The sequence below is a fragment of the Mobula birostris genome, chromosome X, assembly GCF_030028105.1.
Source record: "Mobula birostris isolate sMobBir1 chromosome X, sMobBir1.hap1, whole genome shotgun sequence".
Classification (NCBI taxonomy): domain Eukaryota; kingdom Metazoa; phylum Chordata; class Chondrichthyes; order Myliobatiformes; family Myliobatidae; genus Mobula; species Mobula birostris.
Window position 1 is genome coordinate 37,714,260 of NC_092402.1, and position 18,848 is coordinate 37,733,107.

The following is an 18,848-nucleotide window of genomic DNA, read 5'->3' on the forward strand; positions in this document are numbered from 1 at the left end:
GATTGGGCTGCTCTAGAAAGACAACGGATCCCTCTTCCATGTTTATGCTCAATTTAGGCTAAGTTAGTATTTTGGCTCTGAAGCATGAACAAAACACGAGCTCATATCTTTCCTTTAACTTAAAACATTGTAATCACATGATTTTGCAAGCAAAATCAGCTGCAACTAAGTGTATATAACGCTAAAGCAGCTCAATCCACTTCAGTTAGAGTCTTAAGTCTCAGATATTTTATAGATCACCTTCAGAAAAGGTTACATTTCTAAATGAGGCGATCAGAATTCATTTTTCTCAGTTTGGCGGGTAAATTGTCCTCCATTCGTGAACCGGTAGGTTGCAAGCCATATGCCCTCTGTGGCAGATCCCCCGTTGATTGAGTGATGGATTCAGAATTGGCATTGAAGGCCTTCAGAGGGAGTCTTTCCTCAGCACAGGAATTGTTGGCAATTGAACTTATCCGCTGCACTTTTAAAGGGAGGTCCCCGGTGCTGCAGGCTTTTTCTCCTATATCTGCAGTCATTCTGAGAACTTTCTTCTGCAGCTCATCCTTGCAGGTGCTCATCTTCTGAAGCTTGGCTGGCAGTTTGCTGCCCTTTTCCTCTGGGGTATCGATGCAATCCAGACAGAAGATTCTTTCCTTTCTGTTTTTGCTGTTGCAGATGGAGGGAGTGGCGCAGAGTGAGGTAAGTGACAGCTTCTCATCCTGTTCCTTTACACTGTACGGAGAAGTGGGGACTTCAAATGTGGAGTGGAACTGGGAATAGTCCACGCGGAAAAAGCCTTCTTCCAACGACATGACTGGAAGAAACCTATGGCCCCAAAGAACCTCATCTTCTGTGTATGAGGTCCTTGCTTGGCATGTCATTCCTGCAAAGCAAAATAATAGAAAGCTTTTAAAATTTTCTAAGTAGATTAGAATTACAAAAATAGTTGACAAAATCATAAAGTCAAGAACATTGTCATAGTTAAACCTAAGTGACTGAAACTGTCTCATCATTGATCTCATTATAAAATTAAGTTTCTGGTTAGCATAGGAAAGTTCACAACATGACAAAATATGATGAATTCTGCTTTCATCTTCACCAATCATCATAGCAATCATACATACAGAATAAATACAGTCTTTAAGTTGACAAAAGATACCCAGAATTTGGCTCATATATTTTATGAATTGCAAATATATAAACACTTGGACCATATTAACTAGAACATTAAAAATTTCAGCTGGAGAATCCTAAATGGTGAACAGGTGTGTGAGAATAAACATTGCCCAGATGATTACCCATGGCTGCTGAATCAGTAACAACAGACCATAAGTTTAGCATTAGTATAAGAAGCATAATGAGAGGATTAGAAGAAATCCTTTCATGCATTACCAAAGTCAACTTAAATCAATTCAATCACAAAAGTTTGGATGGAATTAGGTAAATACATGAAGCGGGAAAATAATAGAAGAATGCAGGGGAAAAGCAGTTAAGTGAGATTGCTTCTCTGTTTATTCACATTTACATTTTGATACAAACACGAGGAGTAATGTTTATTCAACACTTCCAATATTTGATCCTTTATCAAGCAATACCAAGACAAGACATCCCCTAATTAACACATCTCCAAAATTATACGTAGGTTCCCATCCTGAGGGAGGTTCCTGAGGAGAAATTTTCCCTTCTTGATAGCAATACCCATTCTATGCTGCAGATTAAATGATAAATCAGTCTTTGTCTCTGTGTGAAAAAGTTATGGGTTCAAAATAGATTCTGCATATCCGGGCACAGACATCCAACAATGTTTAGAATCAGATTTAGTATCACTGGCATATGTCATGAAATTTGTTGTTATGTGGCAGCAGTACATTAGCAGCAGCAGCAGCAGAAAAATAAAAACTGTAAATTACAGGAAGTATATACATTAAAAAAGTTAAATTAAATTAATAGTGCAAAAAGAGAGAAAAAAAGTAGTGAGGCAGTGTTCATGGGTTCAATGTCCATCCAGAAATTTTGAAGATGTCCTGGATGCTAGGGAGGCTAGTGCCCATAATGGAGCTGAGTTCACACCTTTCTGCAGCTTATTTCAATCCTGTGCAGTGTCCCCCTCTCCCCATACCAGACGGTGATGCTCTCCATGGTACATCTTCAGAAATTTCGAGTATCTTTGGTGACATACCAAATCTCCTGAAACACCAAATGAAGTACAGTATAGTCGCAGTTGTGCTGGACCCAGGATAGATCCTCAGAGGTGTTGACACCCAGGAACTTGAAATTGCTCACTCTTTCCACAACTGATCCCCCAATGAGGACTGGTGTGTGTGCTCTTGTCTTACTCTTTCTGAAGTCCACAATCAATTCTTTGGTCTTACTGATGTTGAGTGCAAGGTTGTTTCTGCGACACCACTCAGCCAGTTGATCTATCTCACTCCCGTACGCCTCCTCATCACCATCTGAAATTCTGCCAACAATAGTTGTGTCATCAGCAAAGTTATAGATGGTGTTTGAGCTGTGCTGATCCACAGAGTCATGGGTGTGGAGAGAGTAGAGCAGTGAGCTAAGAACATACCCTTGAGTACACCAGATTGATTACCAGCAAGGTGGAGATGCTTTTTCCAATCCACACAGACTGGGGTCTTCTGGTGAGGAAATAGAGGATCCAGTTGCAGACGGAGGTACAGAGGCCCAGGTTTTAGGCATTTTGATCAGGCCTGTAGGAATTATTGTGTTAAATGCAGAGTTGTAGTCATGTTCAACATCCTGACCTAAGTGCTAGCATTGTCCAGGTGATTCAAGGCCAAATGAACAGCTAATAAGATTGCGTTTGCTGTAGACCTATTGTGGTAATAGGCAAATTGCAGTGGGTCCAGGTCCTTACTGAGATAAGAGTTGATTCTAGCCATAACTAATCTTTCAAAGCACTAAGTTAGCCTAAGATGTGAGTGCTACTGAATGGTAGTTGTTAAGGCAGCTTACCCTGCTCTTTTTAGGCACTGGTATGATTGTTGCTCTTTTGAAGTATGTGGGACTTTCTGATTGTAGCAGTGAGGGATTGAAAATGTCTTTGAACACCTCCGTCAGTTGGTTGGCACAGATTTTCCGAGCCCTACCAGGTACTCCACCGGGGCCAGTCGTATTGCGAGGGTTCGCCCTCTTGAAAGACAGCCTGATGTCGGCCTCCAAGACAGAGATCACAGGGTCACTGGATACTGCAGGAGTCCTCATAGCTGAGTTTTATTCTCCCTTTCAAAGCGTGCATAAGAGACGTAGAGCTCATTTGGGAGTGAAGCATCAGCGCCATTTATGATGCTAGGTTTCACTTTGCAGAAAATAATAGCCTGCAAACCCTGCCAGACTTGACGTGCATCTGATTCTGCCTCTAACCTCAATCGGAATCGTTCTTTTGCTCTTGAGATAGCTCTCTGTAAGTGGTACCTGGCCTTCTTGTATAGTCCTGGGTCACCAGACTTGAATGCCACAGATCTAGCCCTCAGGAGACTACAAATCTCCTGGTTCATCCGTTGCTTTTGATTCAGGTATGTACAGTATGTTCTCATAGGCACACACACACCTACACAGGTTTTAATGAAATCAGTGACAACTGTGGCGTATTCATTCTGATGAAGATGAATCCCTGAATACCGTCCAGTCCACCATCTCAAAGCAGTCCTGTAAGCACTCCTCTGTCTCCTTTGACCACACCTTCTTGGTCCCCAGCACTGGTGCTGTGGCCTTCAGTCACTGCCTATACGCTGGGAGCAGAAGTACAGCCAGATATTTGGACTTTCCAAAGTGTGGATGTGGAATGACACGGTACGTGTTCTTGATGGTAGTATAGCAGTGGTCCAGTGCGTTGGCTCCTCTGGTTCCACAAGTGGATTTTATGTTGATGATAATTATTTATTGGCTCTGTCAAGCTGACCTGGTTAAAATGCCCCAAAATAATGGGGAAAGCATCAGGGTGCGCTGTTACATGGTGCTCGATTATGTTACTCAGTTTGTCTCTAGAGCCTGTTTGGTATGAGTGTGAGGTGGAATATACATCGCTACCAAAACAATGGCTGAAAGCTCACTACATGGATTCCACTGAGGGAGCATGAAATCGAGATGAGGTGATAATTTGTATTTATATGAAAAGTGGAGACAATGGGATGCTTGAATGCTCACTGTAAAACAAAGTCACCAGTGCGACAAATCCTGCCGCACTTGTAGATCAGCTTTGCATCATAAAAGTTTAAAGGTGGATGAAATCTGTGCAAAGTCGTGCAAAAGTTTGGAAATATGGAGCTACAGTATTTATTTATATTTATTGTGTGCTTTATTATTACTATTGTTGTGTTCTTTATCTTTTGTGGGGTTTTTTTGTGCTGCATCAAATCCAGAGTAACAATTATTTCATTCTCCTTACACTGGTGAGCTGGAAATGACAATCTTGAATCTTGAATCTCAGTGGAGACCGTGTAAGGAATCTGGAGCAGCAGCTGGATGACCTTCGACTCATAAGGGAGAATGAGGGAGTCATAGATGAGAGCTACAGGGAGGTAGTCACACCTAGGCTGTCGGAAGCAGGTCGTTGGGTGACAGTCAGAGGGGGGAAAGCAAAGGTGAGCAAACAGGCAGTGCAGAGCACCCCTGTAGCCATTCCCCTGAATAATGTTTACTATCCTGGATACTGTTGGCGGGGACGACCGACCAGGTGTGAGCCACAGTGGCAGGGCCTCCAGCACTGAGTTTGACCCTGTGGTGCAGAAGGGTGGGACGGAGAAGAGGAGAGCTGTCGTCATTGGAGACTCTATAGTCAGGGGAGCAAACAGGAGATATTCTGGACGTGAGAAGGACACCCACATGGTTTGTTGCCTCCTGGGTGCCAGGGTCCGGGATGTCTCTGACCAGGTGCACGACATCCTGGTACGAGAGGGAAAGCAACCAGAAGTCGTGTTACATGTTGGGACCAATGACATAGGCAGGAAGAGGGATGAGGTCCTGAAGTGTGAGTTTCAGGAACTAGACAGAAGGCTGAAGAACAGGACCTCAAGGGTGGCGTTCTCAGGATTTCTGCCAGTGCTACGTGACAGTGATGGTAAGAATTGGAGGAGATAGCAGTTGAATGTGTGGCTGAGGAGTTGGTGCAGGGAGCAGGGTTTTAGATTTTTAGATCATTGGGATCTCTTCTGGGGAAGGTGGGACCTGTACAGATTGGATGGGTTGCACCTGAACTCGAGGGGGAGCGATATCCTTGCAGGTAGGTTCGCTAGCATGGTTCAGGAGGGTTTAAACTAATTTGCAAGCAGGATGGGACCCAGAGCGATAGAGCAGTGAAAGAAGTGCATGGAGTAAAGCCAGATCTAACATACAGTGAGGCTCTGAGGAAAGAGAAGCAGAATTAACGGCGTAAAGACAGTAAGGTAGAAGGGCTGAAATGTGTATACCTCAATGCAAGAAGCATCAGGAACAAAGGTAATGAACTGAGAGCTTGGATACATACATGGAATTATGATGTAGTGGCCATTACAGAGACTTGGCTGGCACCAGGGCAGGAATGGATTCTCAATATTCCTGGATTTCAGTGCTTTAAAAGGGATAGAGAGAGGGGAAAAAGGGGAGGAAGGGTGGCATTACTGGTCAGGGATACTATTACAGCTACAGAAGGGGTGGGTAATGTAGCAGGATCCTCCTTTGAGTCAATATGGGTGGAAGTCAGGAACAGGAAGGGAGCAGTTACTCTATTGGGGGTATTCTATAGGCCCCCTGGTAGCAGCAGAGATACAGAGGAGCAGACTGGGAGGCAGATTTTGGAAAAGTGCAAAAATAACAGAGTTGTTATCATGGGTGACTTTAACTTCCCTAATATTGATTGGCACCTGATTAGTTCCAAGGGTTTAGATGGGGTAGAGTTTGTTAAGTGTGTCCAGGACGGATTCCTGTCACAGTATGTGGACAGGTCGACCAGGGGGAATGCCATACTAGATCTAGTACTAGGTAATGAACCGGGTCAGGTCACAGATCTCTCAGTGGGTGAGCATCTGGGGGAAGTGACCACCGCTCCCTGGCCTTTAGCATTATCATGGAAAAGGATAGAATCAAAGAGGACAGGATATTTTTTAATTGGGGAAAGGCAAATTATGAGGCTATAAGGCTAGAACTTGCAGGTGTGAATTGGGATGATGTTTTTGCAGGGAAATGTACTATCGACATGTGGTCGATGTTTAGAGATCTCTTGTGGGATGTTAGGGATAAACTTGTCCCGGTGAGAAAGATAAAGAATGGTAGGGTGAAGGAACCATGGGGGACAAGTGAGGTGGAAAATCTAGTCAGGTGGAAGAAGGCAGCATACATGAGGTTTAGGAAGCAAGGATCAGATGGGTCTATTGAGGAATATAGGGAAGAAAGAAAGGAGCTTAAGAAGGGGCTGAGAAGAGCAAGAAGGGGGCATGAGAAGGCCTTGGCGAGTAAGGTAAAGGAAAACCCCAAGGCATTCTTCAATTATGTGAAGAAAAAAAGGATGACAGGAGTGAAGGTAGGACCGATTAGAGATAAAGGTGGGAAGATGTGCCTGGAGGCTGTGGAAGTGAGCGAGGTCCTCAATGAATACTTCTCTTCGGTATTCACCAATGAGAGGGAACTTAATGATGATGAGGACATTATGAATGAGGTTGATGTTCTGGAGCATGTTGATATTAAGGGAGAGGAGGTGTTGGAGTTGTTAAAATACATCAGGACAGATAAGTCCCCGGGGCCTGACGGAATATTCCCCAGGCTGCTCCACGAGGCAAGAGAAGAGATTGCTGAGACTCTGGCTGGGATCTTTATGTCCTCATTGTCCACGGGAATGGTACCGGAGGATTGGAGGGAGGCGAATGTTGTCCCCTTGTTCAAAAAAGGTAGCAGGGATAGTCCGGGTAATTATAGACCAGTGAGCCTTACGTCTGTGGTGGGAAAGCTGTTGGAAAAGATTCTTAGAGATAGGACCTATAGGCATTCAGAGAATCATGGTCTGATCAGGGACAGTCAGCATGGCTTTGTGAAGGGCAGATAGTGTCTAACAAGCCTGATAGAGTTCTTTGAGGAGGTGACCAGGCATATAGATGAGGGTAGTGCAGTGGATGTGATCTATATGGATTTTAGTAAAGCATTTGACAAGGTTCCACACGGTAGGCTTATTCAGAAAGTTAGAAGGCATGGGATCCAGGGAAGTTTGGCCAGGTGGATTCAGAATTGGCTTGCCTGCAGAAGGCAGAGGGTCGTGGTGGAGGGAGTACATTCAGATTGGAGGATTGTGACTAGTAGTGTCCCACAAGGAGCTGTTCTGGGACCTCTACTTTTCGTGATTTTTATTAACGACCTGGATGTGGGGGTAGAAGGGTGGGTTGGCAAGTTTGCAGATGACACAAAGGTTGGTGGTGTTGTAGATAGTGTAGGGGATTGTCAAAGATTGCAGAGAGACATTGATAGGATGCAGAAGTGGACTGAGAAGTGGCAGATGGAGCTCAACCTGGAGAAGTGTGAGGTGGTGCACTTTGGAAGGACAAATTCCAAAGCAGAATACAAAGTAAATGGCAGGATACTTGGTAGTGTGGAGGAGCAGAGGGATCTGGGGGTACATGTCCACAGATCCCTGAAAGTTGTCTCACAGGTGGATAGGGTAGTTAAGAAAGCTTATGGGGTGTTAGCTTTCATAAGTCGAGGGATAGAGTTTAAGAGTCGCGATGTAATGATGCATCTCTATAGAACTCTGGTTAGGCCACACTTGGAGTACTGTGTCCATTTCTGGTCACCTCACTGTAGGAAGAATGTGGAAGCATTGGAAAGGGTACAGAGGAGATTTACCAGGATGCTGCCTGGTTTAGAAAGTATGCATTATGATCAGAGATTAAGGGAGCTAGGGCTTTACTCTTTGGAGAGAAGGAGGATGAGAGGAGACATGATAGAAGTGTACAAGATAATAAGAGGAATAGATAGAGTGGATAGCCAGCGCCTCTTCCCCAGGGCACCACTGCTCAATACAAGAGGACATGGCTTTAAGGTAAGGGGTGGGAAGTTCAAGGGGGATATTAGAGGAAGGTTTTTTACTCAGAGAGTGGTTGGTGCGTGGAATGCACTGCCTGAGTCAGTGGTGGAGGCAGATACACTAGTGAAGTTTAAGAGACTACTAGACAGGTATATGGAGGAATTTAAGGTGGGGGCTTATATGGGAGGCAGGGTTTGAGGGTCGGCACAACATTGTGGGCCGAAGGGCCTGTACTGTGCTGTACTATTCTATGTTCTATGGATTTTAAATGTCAACTATAATAAGAATTGTTACTTTTCCAACTGATTTTGTACTTCAAATTTATCTTTGAATAAACCTGTATTGGGTTTGTCAAAGGACAGCTGTATACTACAAATTCTTCAACAAAAACAGGTTCAGTTGAGTATAAAGATCACAATGAAGCTCTGAAATATTATTCTGCCTTTTTCCTTTATCTAATCTGCTTTCAAATATCTGCCATAGATTTCTGCAACTTTCCATCTTTAATCCAAAGTAACAACAGGCTTTCCTTCTGACCTTATTCATTGCTGTATCATTTGATGTGTTTACATGCCACGTCATGTGTGCTTCAAAAACATTGACAGGTACTGGTTTCGCTGTCAAACATTTCATAAAAATACTCTGCAAGTATCTGCTTCATTGTACATTTCTAAAGAAGCTTTGATTCACACACGAATCACACTGCCAAGATTATCCTCTTCAGCAAAAGAAAAATATGCAGCAATCTCATTATCTGTAAAGGCAAGCAGCAAGTTAGCCAAATTAGCAAATTCTAAGAGTCCCCAATGCTGGCCATTGCTTGGTACAGCATAAATGAATTTGCCTACCATTGCTCCAGAAGGGGAATGCCTGGCGACTGATGTTATTGATGAATGATGCACAAGTGCTGCTGCTAAAATTTCCAGAATGAAGAGAAATAATCCGGAAATGGTCATGATTTTATTTTAGTCTAGTAAAAGTATATTTTCAACCACATACCACTGAAATAAATACTGTAAGTTAGCTTATATACATGGATTGATTGTATGCCCATAAAACGTACATAAGGTAACTGTCAGGAAATAATATAGTCGTGGTGGAGTTAGTGGGTGGAGATGCTGATCAGTCTTACTGCTTGGGGAAGGTAACTGTTTTTATGTCTGGTGGTCCTGTCAGGGATGTTATGTTGCCTTCTCCCTGATGGGAGTGGGAAAAGCAGTCCGTGAGCAGGCTGTGTGGGATCCTTTACAGTGTTACTGGTCCTTTTTTAGATCCTTTCTGTATATATGTCCTTGATGGCAGGTAGAACATCAGGCATATTAAACTGGTCTGCACCCTTCCATATCTCTACCAGTACTATTCTGGATTCAAAGATTTGACATGACAGCTGATGGGAAATTGCTTGAGAATAGGATATTTATAGAGTCATAATGACATATAGCACGGAAACTAGTCATTGGGCCCAACACATCCACACTGACCACTGAGCACCCATCCACACTAATTCAGTCTCCCAGTGCTTGGCCATACCATTCAGTCCCTAATTAAATCCCAAATAAAAGTGATTCAAGTGCTCATCTAGACTCTTTTTAAATACTGGCAGTGCATTCTAGGTCCATACGACTCTGGGTGAAAAAGGTTCCCCTCATATCACCTCTGAACCTCTTGCCCCATTATCCCAAACATACATCCTTATTTTGTCCATCTCTGATGATGGGAAAAGTTCTCTGCAGTCCACCCTATTTAAAGCCCTATAATTTTACATACTCTAGCTCAATCAGGCCCTCTCTTAACCTTCTCTACTCCTGAGGGAACAGACCTAGTCTCTTCAGTCTCTCCTCATAACTGAAGTACTCCATCCCAGACAATATCCTGGTGAATCTTCGCTGCATTCTCTCCAGCGCTATCACATCCTTCCCAAAATATGATGCCAACTTTTATAAATTTGGAGCACAAAAACTCTGCCAGTTGTGTTCAACGCCATAACTAATAAATCCTTGTCTGAAAATAAAATCATGGAATCACATAAATCACAAGGTGTTCATTTGGCCAATCATATCAGTACTGATTCTGAAAGTACCGTTCAGTTATCTCATCTTCTTACTCTTTCTTTCAAAAGTGCATAGTCCTTTTAAAAATATTTTCAACTTTTTGCACAACATCCTTTTAAAAACACTATTTTATGTAAAATTATATAATTTTAAATTGATATAATTTATGTTCATTCCATTTGTAATGTACTGGGCTACTGCTGCAAAAACCTAATTTTCATGGTACTTATACCTTGGGTAAGTATGCCTATGACAATATACATGAACTTGAATTTGAAAGTCACTGACCCTTCAAGCAGTACATCCCTGATAGTAATAATTCATTGTGTAAAAATAAAATCATTTTTTAATTTAAAGTATAAAGTAAAAGTATAAAGTATTTCTCTGTAAATCTGTGTCCAAACATTCAACCCAGTACACCTTCCATTTAAAATATGGAACACCTCTGCTCAATGCCTTAATCTCCTCTGTTCTAAGGAGAACAATCTTCATTTCTCTGGTCTCTCTCTATCCCTGGCACAATTCTGCAAAATCTTCTCTATAGCCCTGCAAAGGTGTTGACATCTCACCTAAAGTGATACAAAAAGAGGCCATTTGGTCCATTGCATCTACATTGGCTCCCAAAGGAACACTCTCTCTCCATATTTTCCTATATCTCTTCAACTTATTGACTCTCTCACACACCCATCAACTCTTTTTTGATTATTGTTTTCCATGAGAAATTGATGTAATGCCCTGGCTAAGTAAAGCAGGGCATGGTCTTTCTTGATGTAATCTATGGTCTTCTATCTCAACAATATTCAGTTTGATGAAGTAGAAGAGAGGGCCAAGAACACGGAACTGCTGTAGATGTGGATCCTTTCTGCAAGTGGCATGTGTTGCTGAAGTAGTTAATACAAACAAGCAGAAGAAAACACTTCATACATAATCATAATGAAATTCCTGTTCTTGTAGAAATCCATTGCTTTAAGTCCAAAACTACAGGTTTGAACTGAAACAAAATTTGAGCATGCCAGATTTTGTATACGGAGTTGTAACAAAAATTGCTGAAATGTTAACACTGCAATTAAAATTAATGGTAGAAGGGGCATCCAAAACCAAATTAAAATCCCGGTAATTAGAACCCTGACCTACTCTGAAATTATTGTTAATCTTTCCAGCTAAATTACTACAGGATATATATTTGGAATGGATCATACAAATTTGCAGCAATACCCACACACTTTTCCTTGCAATGCTAATATGCTTCGAATCATCTTCCTGTGAAAGACCCCTCTCTGGGCTTTACTTTATTTAAATGCACATCCTCTTTAAACCACCTCCCACTGCTCCCTTCCTTCTGCTGAAGCAGAGGGATGCTCGGCAGTGCTTCTTAACTTGCCTCAGTGCCAACTTGCTGTCACCAGCTGCCTCCCTGACCGGTTGTGACAAGATTTATACCCCATGTGAGATGAAGTACTTCACTGCCACCAGTGAAATGGCAAATGACAGATGAAAACAGTCTAGTGGGAATTGTGAGATGGTGGAGAGGGGCGGTTCAAACAATAAATATGTCAATGACAATCACCTCATGTTATTTCCAACAAAAGATGCATATTTGATCTTCATGGAAACACCATCATAAACTTGTTTGTCAGCATCAGTTAGCTGCATTATAAAGAAAGATTAGAAGCTCACATGCTTTTTTACTTTGTAAGTAAATGATAAACGACCTTGTGGAGGTATTAGTTGAAGGAAGATATTTGTATATTGTTTTTCCCCAGGGTTGAAATGTCTAACAATAGAGGGCATGTATTTAAGGTGAGAGGGAGGGAGGGGAAATTTCAAAGGTTCAAAGGAGGAGGGCAGGTTTCAGATGGAGGCAGACATGATAGAGGATTTTATATAGGCACATAAATATGCAGAGAATGGAGGGATATGGACCGTGTTCAGGTAGAAGGGATTAGATGTCATTTGTTTAATTAGTTCAGCACAATGACATGGGCTGAAGGACCTTTTCCTGTGCTGTACTGTTCTATATTATATATATATATGTGCTAAATCTGCCAATTTTAAAGAAAAAAAATGAATATAGAGTAAGGAGAAGTGTGTCAGAGGCAAATAATCCAATATCACTGAAGACAATGAATACCTCAATATCTTTTCCTAAATGTGCTTAACATGCAGGGTTTTCATAGAGTGATTGTACAATGGAATGGCTATGTCTTATTCTAATGACAAACAGGTAAAGTGAATTGAATTGAATTGAATTTACTTTATTTCTTACATCCTTCAAATACATGAGGAGTAAAAATCTTTATGTTACATCTCCGTCTGAATGTGCAATGTCCAATTTATAGTAATTTATAATAAATAGCATGTACAACAACATAACAGAAATATGGTTGTGTCAGCATGAATTGATCAGTCTGATGTCATGGTGGAAGAAGCTGTCCCGGAGCCTGTTGGTTCTGGCTTTTATGCTGCGGTACCACTTCCTTGATGGTAGCAGCTGGAACAGTTTGTGATTGGGGTGGCTCAGGTCCCCAATGATCCTTCGGGCCCTTTTTACACACCTGTCTTTGTAAATGTCCTGAATAGTGGGAAGTTCACATCTACAGATGTGCTGGGCTGTCCACACCACTCTCTGCAGAGTCCTGCGATTGAGGGAAGTACAGTTCCCATACCAGGCAGTGATGCAGCCAGTCAGGATGCTCTCAATTGTGCCACTACAGAAAGTTCTTGGAATATGGGGGTCCATACCAAACTTCCTCAAAGGTCTGAGGTGAAAGAGGTGCTGTTGTGCCTTTTTCACCACACATCCAGTATGTACAGACCATGTGAGATCCTCAGTGACATTTATGCCAAGGAATTTAAAGCTGTTCACCCTCTCAGTGCTGACACGAAAGGGCCATTGGCTTATATTCACAACACGCTGGAGGAACTCAGCATCTGCCGGGTATTTTGTGTTTACCATTGGTTTATATTGATGGATGACTTAGAACGGCCAGTCATAAATTAGGTTAACAAATGAGAAAAAATACGGTATACAGTATACACAGAATAGAATAATTGATCTAATTCATATTGTTCAGAATAGTAATTTCATTCGTTCACTTTGATACGTAGTGATCAACCTAAAATGACCTGATCAATAGACATTATAGAAATAAATTGCCTTGACCAGCAGCCTTGTGAAGCTGAATCTGTCATAAAAGAACATTGTGAATGATACTTTCATTAGCAGTGCTTTGGTCTACTGGTGTTCGGAAACCAGCCTGAAGCTGGGAACCCTGCAGCTTCACCATTAGAGCTTTGACTTCTTGTCAAAAATATTTATTACTTGCTGGAAGTGTGGGCCAGGAGCAGCAAGGCATGGAGGACACAAGAGATTCTCCTGATGCTGCAAATCTCGGGCAACACGCAAAATTTTCTGGATTCTGTCCCTTTCCTTCCCAGTCCTGGTGAAGGGCCTCAGCTGAAGTGTCAACTGTTTATAGGTGCTGCCTGAACTGCTGAGTTCCTTCGGCATTTTGTATACGTTGCTCAAGGTATCTAGGGCCTTGGTGAAAGTGAGATCACTTGGGAATGAGGATTAATTTTAACTGAATATTCAGCTGTGAAAGTTTGCCTGAGAGCATTCCGGAGGCTTGAGTTGAAATGGTGTTTTGGCCTATGTTGAACACAAGCAGTTAAAGCATTCTGGGAAGAGCTGCCTGAAGGCTTGTTAAGATTATCTCCTTTCACACTTATTAAATCTGTGGGTCTAGAAATATTCCTACACATCTAAATAGTGTTGTATGCCACCCTAACAGTACTTGTGAAAGATACTTGTGAGGGAACTTCAGTTCTGAGTTCCCCAGAGCAACATTATTGGGTTTTCTGTGCAACATTGTGCTAAAGCTGACCTTGACAGTCTTAGTGAGGTGTTTCATATTGATGTACTATAATTTCTCACAGTTCTTAGCATATCAAACAGAAATGTTATCTTAAATGGAGTGAATTACATTCTTCCAACAACTGGGACAGAGGAAGCTGTACACACTAAAAAAGAATAATGGTCATCGGAGATACGTCCCTTGTCCATGGAGAAAATGTAGACGTCAGGCACTCCTTACCAGAATTTGCCAGGGTGGGCATATGTGGTCTCTGATGACTGCACTTTGAGAAGCATTAAGTCCAGGCAAATGCTTGCATTGCTGTCTGATTTAATGAAAATTTACAGCATTTTCTGTGGGTGTTTTTTTTTCAGACTTTCTGGCATCTGCAGTTCTTTGCTTCTCAAATATTGTGTAATTCCTGACACTTCTCTTTGAGAATTTAGCACCTTGAAGAAGTTCTATTCCTCTCTCTCTAATATGCTTTCTGTCCATCTCTTTTAATACAATTATCTAAATGGTTTCTACTTCCTTCTTTAATAAGATCTTGACCAAAATGTGCCTCTATCGGAGGGACCTTGGGGTCCGAGTCCATAGGACACTCAAAGCTGCTGAGCAGGTTAACTCCGTGGTTAAGAAGGCATACGGTGCATTGGCCTTCATCAATTGTGGGATTGAGTTTAAGAGTCGAGAGGTAATGTTGCAGCTATATATGACCCTGGTCAGACCCCACTTGGAGTACTGTGCTCGGTTCTGGTCGCCTCACTACAGGGAGGATATGGAAACCATAGAAGGGGTGCAGAGGAGATTTACAAGGATCTGCCTGGTTTGGGGAGCATGCCTTCTTGAGTGAACTCGGCCTTTTCTCCTTGGAGTGACGGAGGATGAGAGGTGTATAAGATGATGAGAGGCATTGATCGTGTGGATAGTCAGATGCTTTTTCCCAGGGCTGAAATGGCTAGCATAAGAGGGCACGATTTTAAGGTACTTGGAAATAGGTACAGAGGAGATGTCAGGGGTAAGTTTTATACGCAAAGAGTGGTGAGAACATGGAATGGGCTGCCGGCGATGGTGATGGAAGCAGATACGATAGGATCTTTTAAGGGAGTCCTGGATGGATACATGGAGCTTAGAAAAATAGAGGGCTATGGGTAAGCCTAGGTAATTTCTAAGGTAAGGACATGTTTGGTACAGTTTTGTGGGCCAAAGGGCCTGTATACTGCTGTAGGTTTTCTATGTTTCTATCTCTTTCTTTCACATATGTCTCCAGCTCCAGCTCACTGCACACGGATTCCAACTGAAATTCCAGCTTTCATAGTTCCAATCGAAACAAAGACACAGGAATGCATTTCTCGAATCACTGTTCTTGGTGCAGCCTGAAGTTCAAACTTACTGCTTTCTGCATGCATGCTGAGCTCGTTGACTTCATTAACTTTGCCTCCAACTTTCACCCTGCCCTCAAGTTTACCTGGTCCATTTCTGACACCTCCCTCCCCTTTCTAGATCTTTCTGTCTCTATCTCTGGAGACAGCTTATCCACTGATGTCTACTATAAGCCTATGGACTCTCACAGCTATCTGGACTATTTCTCTTCTCACCCTGTCTCTTTCAAAAATACCATCCCCTTCTCGCAATTCCTCCGTCTCCGACGCATCTGCTCTCAGGATGAGACTTTTCATTCCAGGACGAGGGAGATGTCCTCCTTTTTTAAAGAAAGGGGCTTCCCTTCCTCCACCATCAACTCTGCTCTCAAATGCATCTCCCTCATTTCACGCACATCGGTTCTCACTCCATCCTCCCGTCACACCACTAGGAATAGGGTTCCCCTTGTCCTCACCTACCACCCTACCAGCCTCCGGGTCCAACATATTATTCTCCGTAACTTCCGCCACCTCCAACGGGATCCCACCACTTAGCACATCTTTCCCTCCCCCCCTCCCCGCTTTCTGCAAGGATCGCTTCCTACGCGACTCCCTTGTCCATTCGTCCCCCCCATCCCTCCCCACTGATCTCCCTCCTGGCACTTATCCTTGTAAGCGGAACAAGTGCTACACATGCCCTTACACTTCCTCCCTTACCACCATTCAGGGCCCCAAACAGTCCTTCCAGGTGAGGCGACACTTCACCTGTGAGTCGACTGGGGTGATATACTGCATCCGGTGCTCCCGATGTGGCCTTCTATATATTGGCGAGACCTGACGCAGACTGGGAGATCGTTTTGCTGAACACCTATGCTCTGTCTGCCAGAGAAAGCAGGATCTCCCAGTGGCCACACATTTTAATTCCACATCCCATTCCCATTCTGACATGTCTATCCACGGCCTCCTCTACTGTACAGATGAAGCCACACTCAGGTTGGAGGAACAACACCTTATATTCCGTTTGGGTAGCCTCAAATGTGATGGCATGAACATTGATTTCTCTAACTTCCGCTAATGCCCCACCTCCCCCTCGTACCCCATCCGTTATTTATTTTTATACACACATTCTTTCCCTCTCTCTCCTTTTTCTCCCTCTGTCCCTCTGACTATACCCCTTGCCCATCCTCTGGGTCCACCCCCCCCCCCCCCGTTTGTCTTTCTCCCCGGGCCTCCTGTCCCATGATCCTCTCATATCCCCTTTGCCAATCACCTGTCCAGCTCTTGGCTTCATCCCTCCCCCTCCTGTCTTCTCCTATCATTTTGGATCTCCCCCTCTCCCTCCCACTTTCAAATCTCTTACTAGCTCTTCCTTCAGTTAGTCCTGATGAAGGGTCTCGGCCTGAAACGTCGACTGTACCTCTTCCTAGAGATGCTGCCTGGCCTGCTGCGTTCACCAGCAACTTTGATGTGTGTTGTTCAAACTTAATGCATTAATCGTTCTTTGCAATGACATTGACTCATTTGATTTCAAGGCTCTTCTGTTGAATAGTTTCACTTTACTCTTTATCAACAGAATATTTTTATCCTTCCTTTCACACATTATAGATCACAAATTTCAACAGCTCTGGAGTTTATTTACTCCTGCTGATCTGTCCTCCCTTCACTTTCCTCTGAACTCATCTCTCCCTCAGTACAGGCCCTTCAGTCCACAATATTTTCCGAACCTTTTAACCTACTCTAAGATCAATCCAACCCTTCCCTCCCACAAAGACCTTCATTTATTTATCATCCATGTGTATATCTAAGAGTTTCTTAAACGCCCCTAACGTATCTGCCTCTACCACCACCCCGGCGGGGCATTCTACACACTCACCATTCTCTGGGTAAACAACTTACTTCTGACATCCTCCCCCCCCCCCCCCCATAGTTTCCTCCAATTACATTAAAGTGATGCCCCCTGGTATTAGTCATTTCCACCCTGGGAACAGTCTCTGGCTGCCCTCTCTATCTATACCTCTTATCATCTTGTACACCTCTATCAAGTTATCCCTCATCCTCCTTCACTCCAAAGACAAAAGCCCAAGCTCACTCAACATTTTCTCATAAGACATTCTCACTAATCAGGCAACATCCTAGTAAGTATCCTCCGTACCTTCTATAAAACTTTTACATCCTTCCTATAATGAGGCAGTCAGAACTGAACACAATATTGCAAGTGTGGTCTAACAAGGGTTTTATAAGCTGCAACATTACCTCACAACACTTGAACTCAATCCCCCTGACTAATGAAGGTCAACACACCATATGCCTTATTAATCACAACATCATCTTGCATGGCAACTTTTGGGACATGGACTTGTTGCTCCACACTGCTAAGAGTCCTGCTATTAACCCTATATTCTGCCTTTAAATTTGACCTTCCAAAGTGAATCACTTCACACTCCTCCAGGTTGATCTCCATCTGTCACTTCCCAGCCCAGCCTTACACCCTGTCAATGTCCCGTTATACCTGTGGTATCTGAGATATCGCAGACATTTGAAGAATCAAGTCCGAGGTAGAGTTCTCTGGAACAAGAACAGGCCAAAGGAATTATTCAGCATGACCCTACTTGCAGATTTTGGGAAGGACGTAGAGGCAGGTTGTCCCTTCTCAGTCACAGCCACTGCAGGAGAGTAGAAGAGAAGGGTGAGATGGCATCTCTTAACTTTTATCCACTGGATCCCTACTGCTAAGACTTCTAGGGAATTCCTGTAAACTGTGCATGGCTTCCCTAGTCCCCAAAACTGAACTGCAGTGTGCAATAAAGGATCAGCCAGTGCTGCCCACAGTCACACTTGGAAGTGTGTGGAGGAAACCACATCAGACTGTGACTGCTTAGTGCTACACATCTGCAGGCACGATCTCCAGACAAGTTCAATGATCGTCAGTAGGAATTATCCAAGATTTTGTGTTAAACGCAAACCTTCAAATTCTCTTATTATTCCAAGAACCAATCCAGCAACTATTTTCCCCATTTAGCCAGAACAAACTCCTAATTTTACATGATGAGATGCCATGTTTGGGAAAAGATGGGGGAAGGATGAGAATTAAATCAGGTACGAAGCAGAAGTGGGATGGGAAAATGAAACAAACCACCAGCTAAAATTTAAACTAAGGAGAATGGTAAAATGGCAGAAGTAGGCCTCACCTCCAGAGTCTGTATTTACATTTAGCTTGGTCTTTTGGGATGAAAATCTTCTCACTGTGAAATTAGTCTGGCTACCCTCAAACTAATTGTATTCTAAACCAGCACAAACCTGTAGTTTAAATCTTTTGGCATTTGATTATTTCCAGGCACGTAATTGCCTCTCACTCAGAGGAGCTGTAAAGATATCCGGTATGGGAAATGGAAAAAAGATGAAGACACTAATACAGTATAGAATCAGGTTTTGATATTATCTTTAAATTACTTTGTTGAGGTGAGGCAAATGGAAATTCTCCCTATCTGTTGTGTTTCAGTCTGCATGATATGTTGACACTGGTGTCCAAATAATTAGAAGGTGTTCTGTACTCAGCAATACTTGAGCAGTTCCACCAAGTTAAATTATT

The 18,848-nt window shown here is 42.9% G+C and overlaps 1 protein-coding gene across 1 annotated transcript in view; it reads right to left on the reverse strand.

The window, feature by feature from the left end:
* Positions 1-260: 260 nt before the first annotated feature.
* Positions 261-18,848, reverse strand: part of LOC140191498 (G protein-activated inward rectifier potassium channel 1-like) — a 63,970-nt gene continuing 45,382 nt past the window's right edge. The window contains exon 3 of the mRNA XM_072248951.1: positions 261-865. Within this exon, the coding sequence (XP_072105052.1) occupies positions 261-865 (605 nt within the window). The remainder of the gene's footprint in view (positions 866-18,848) is intronic.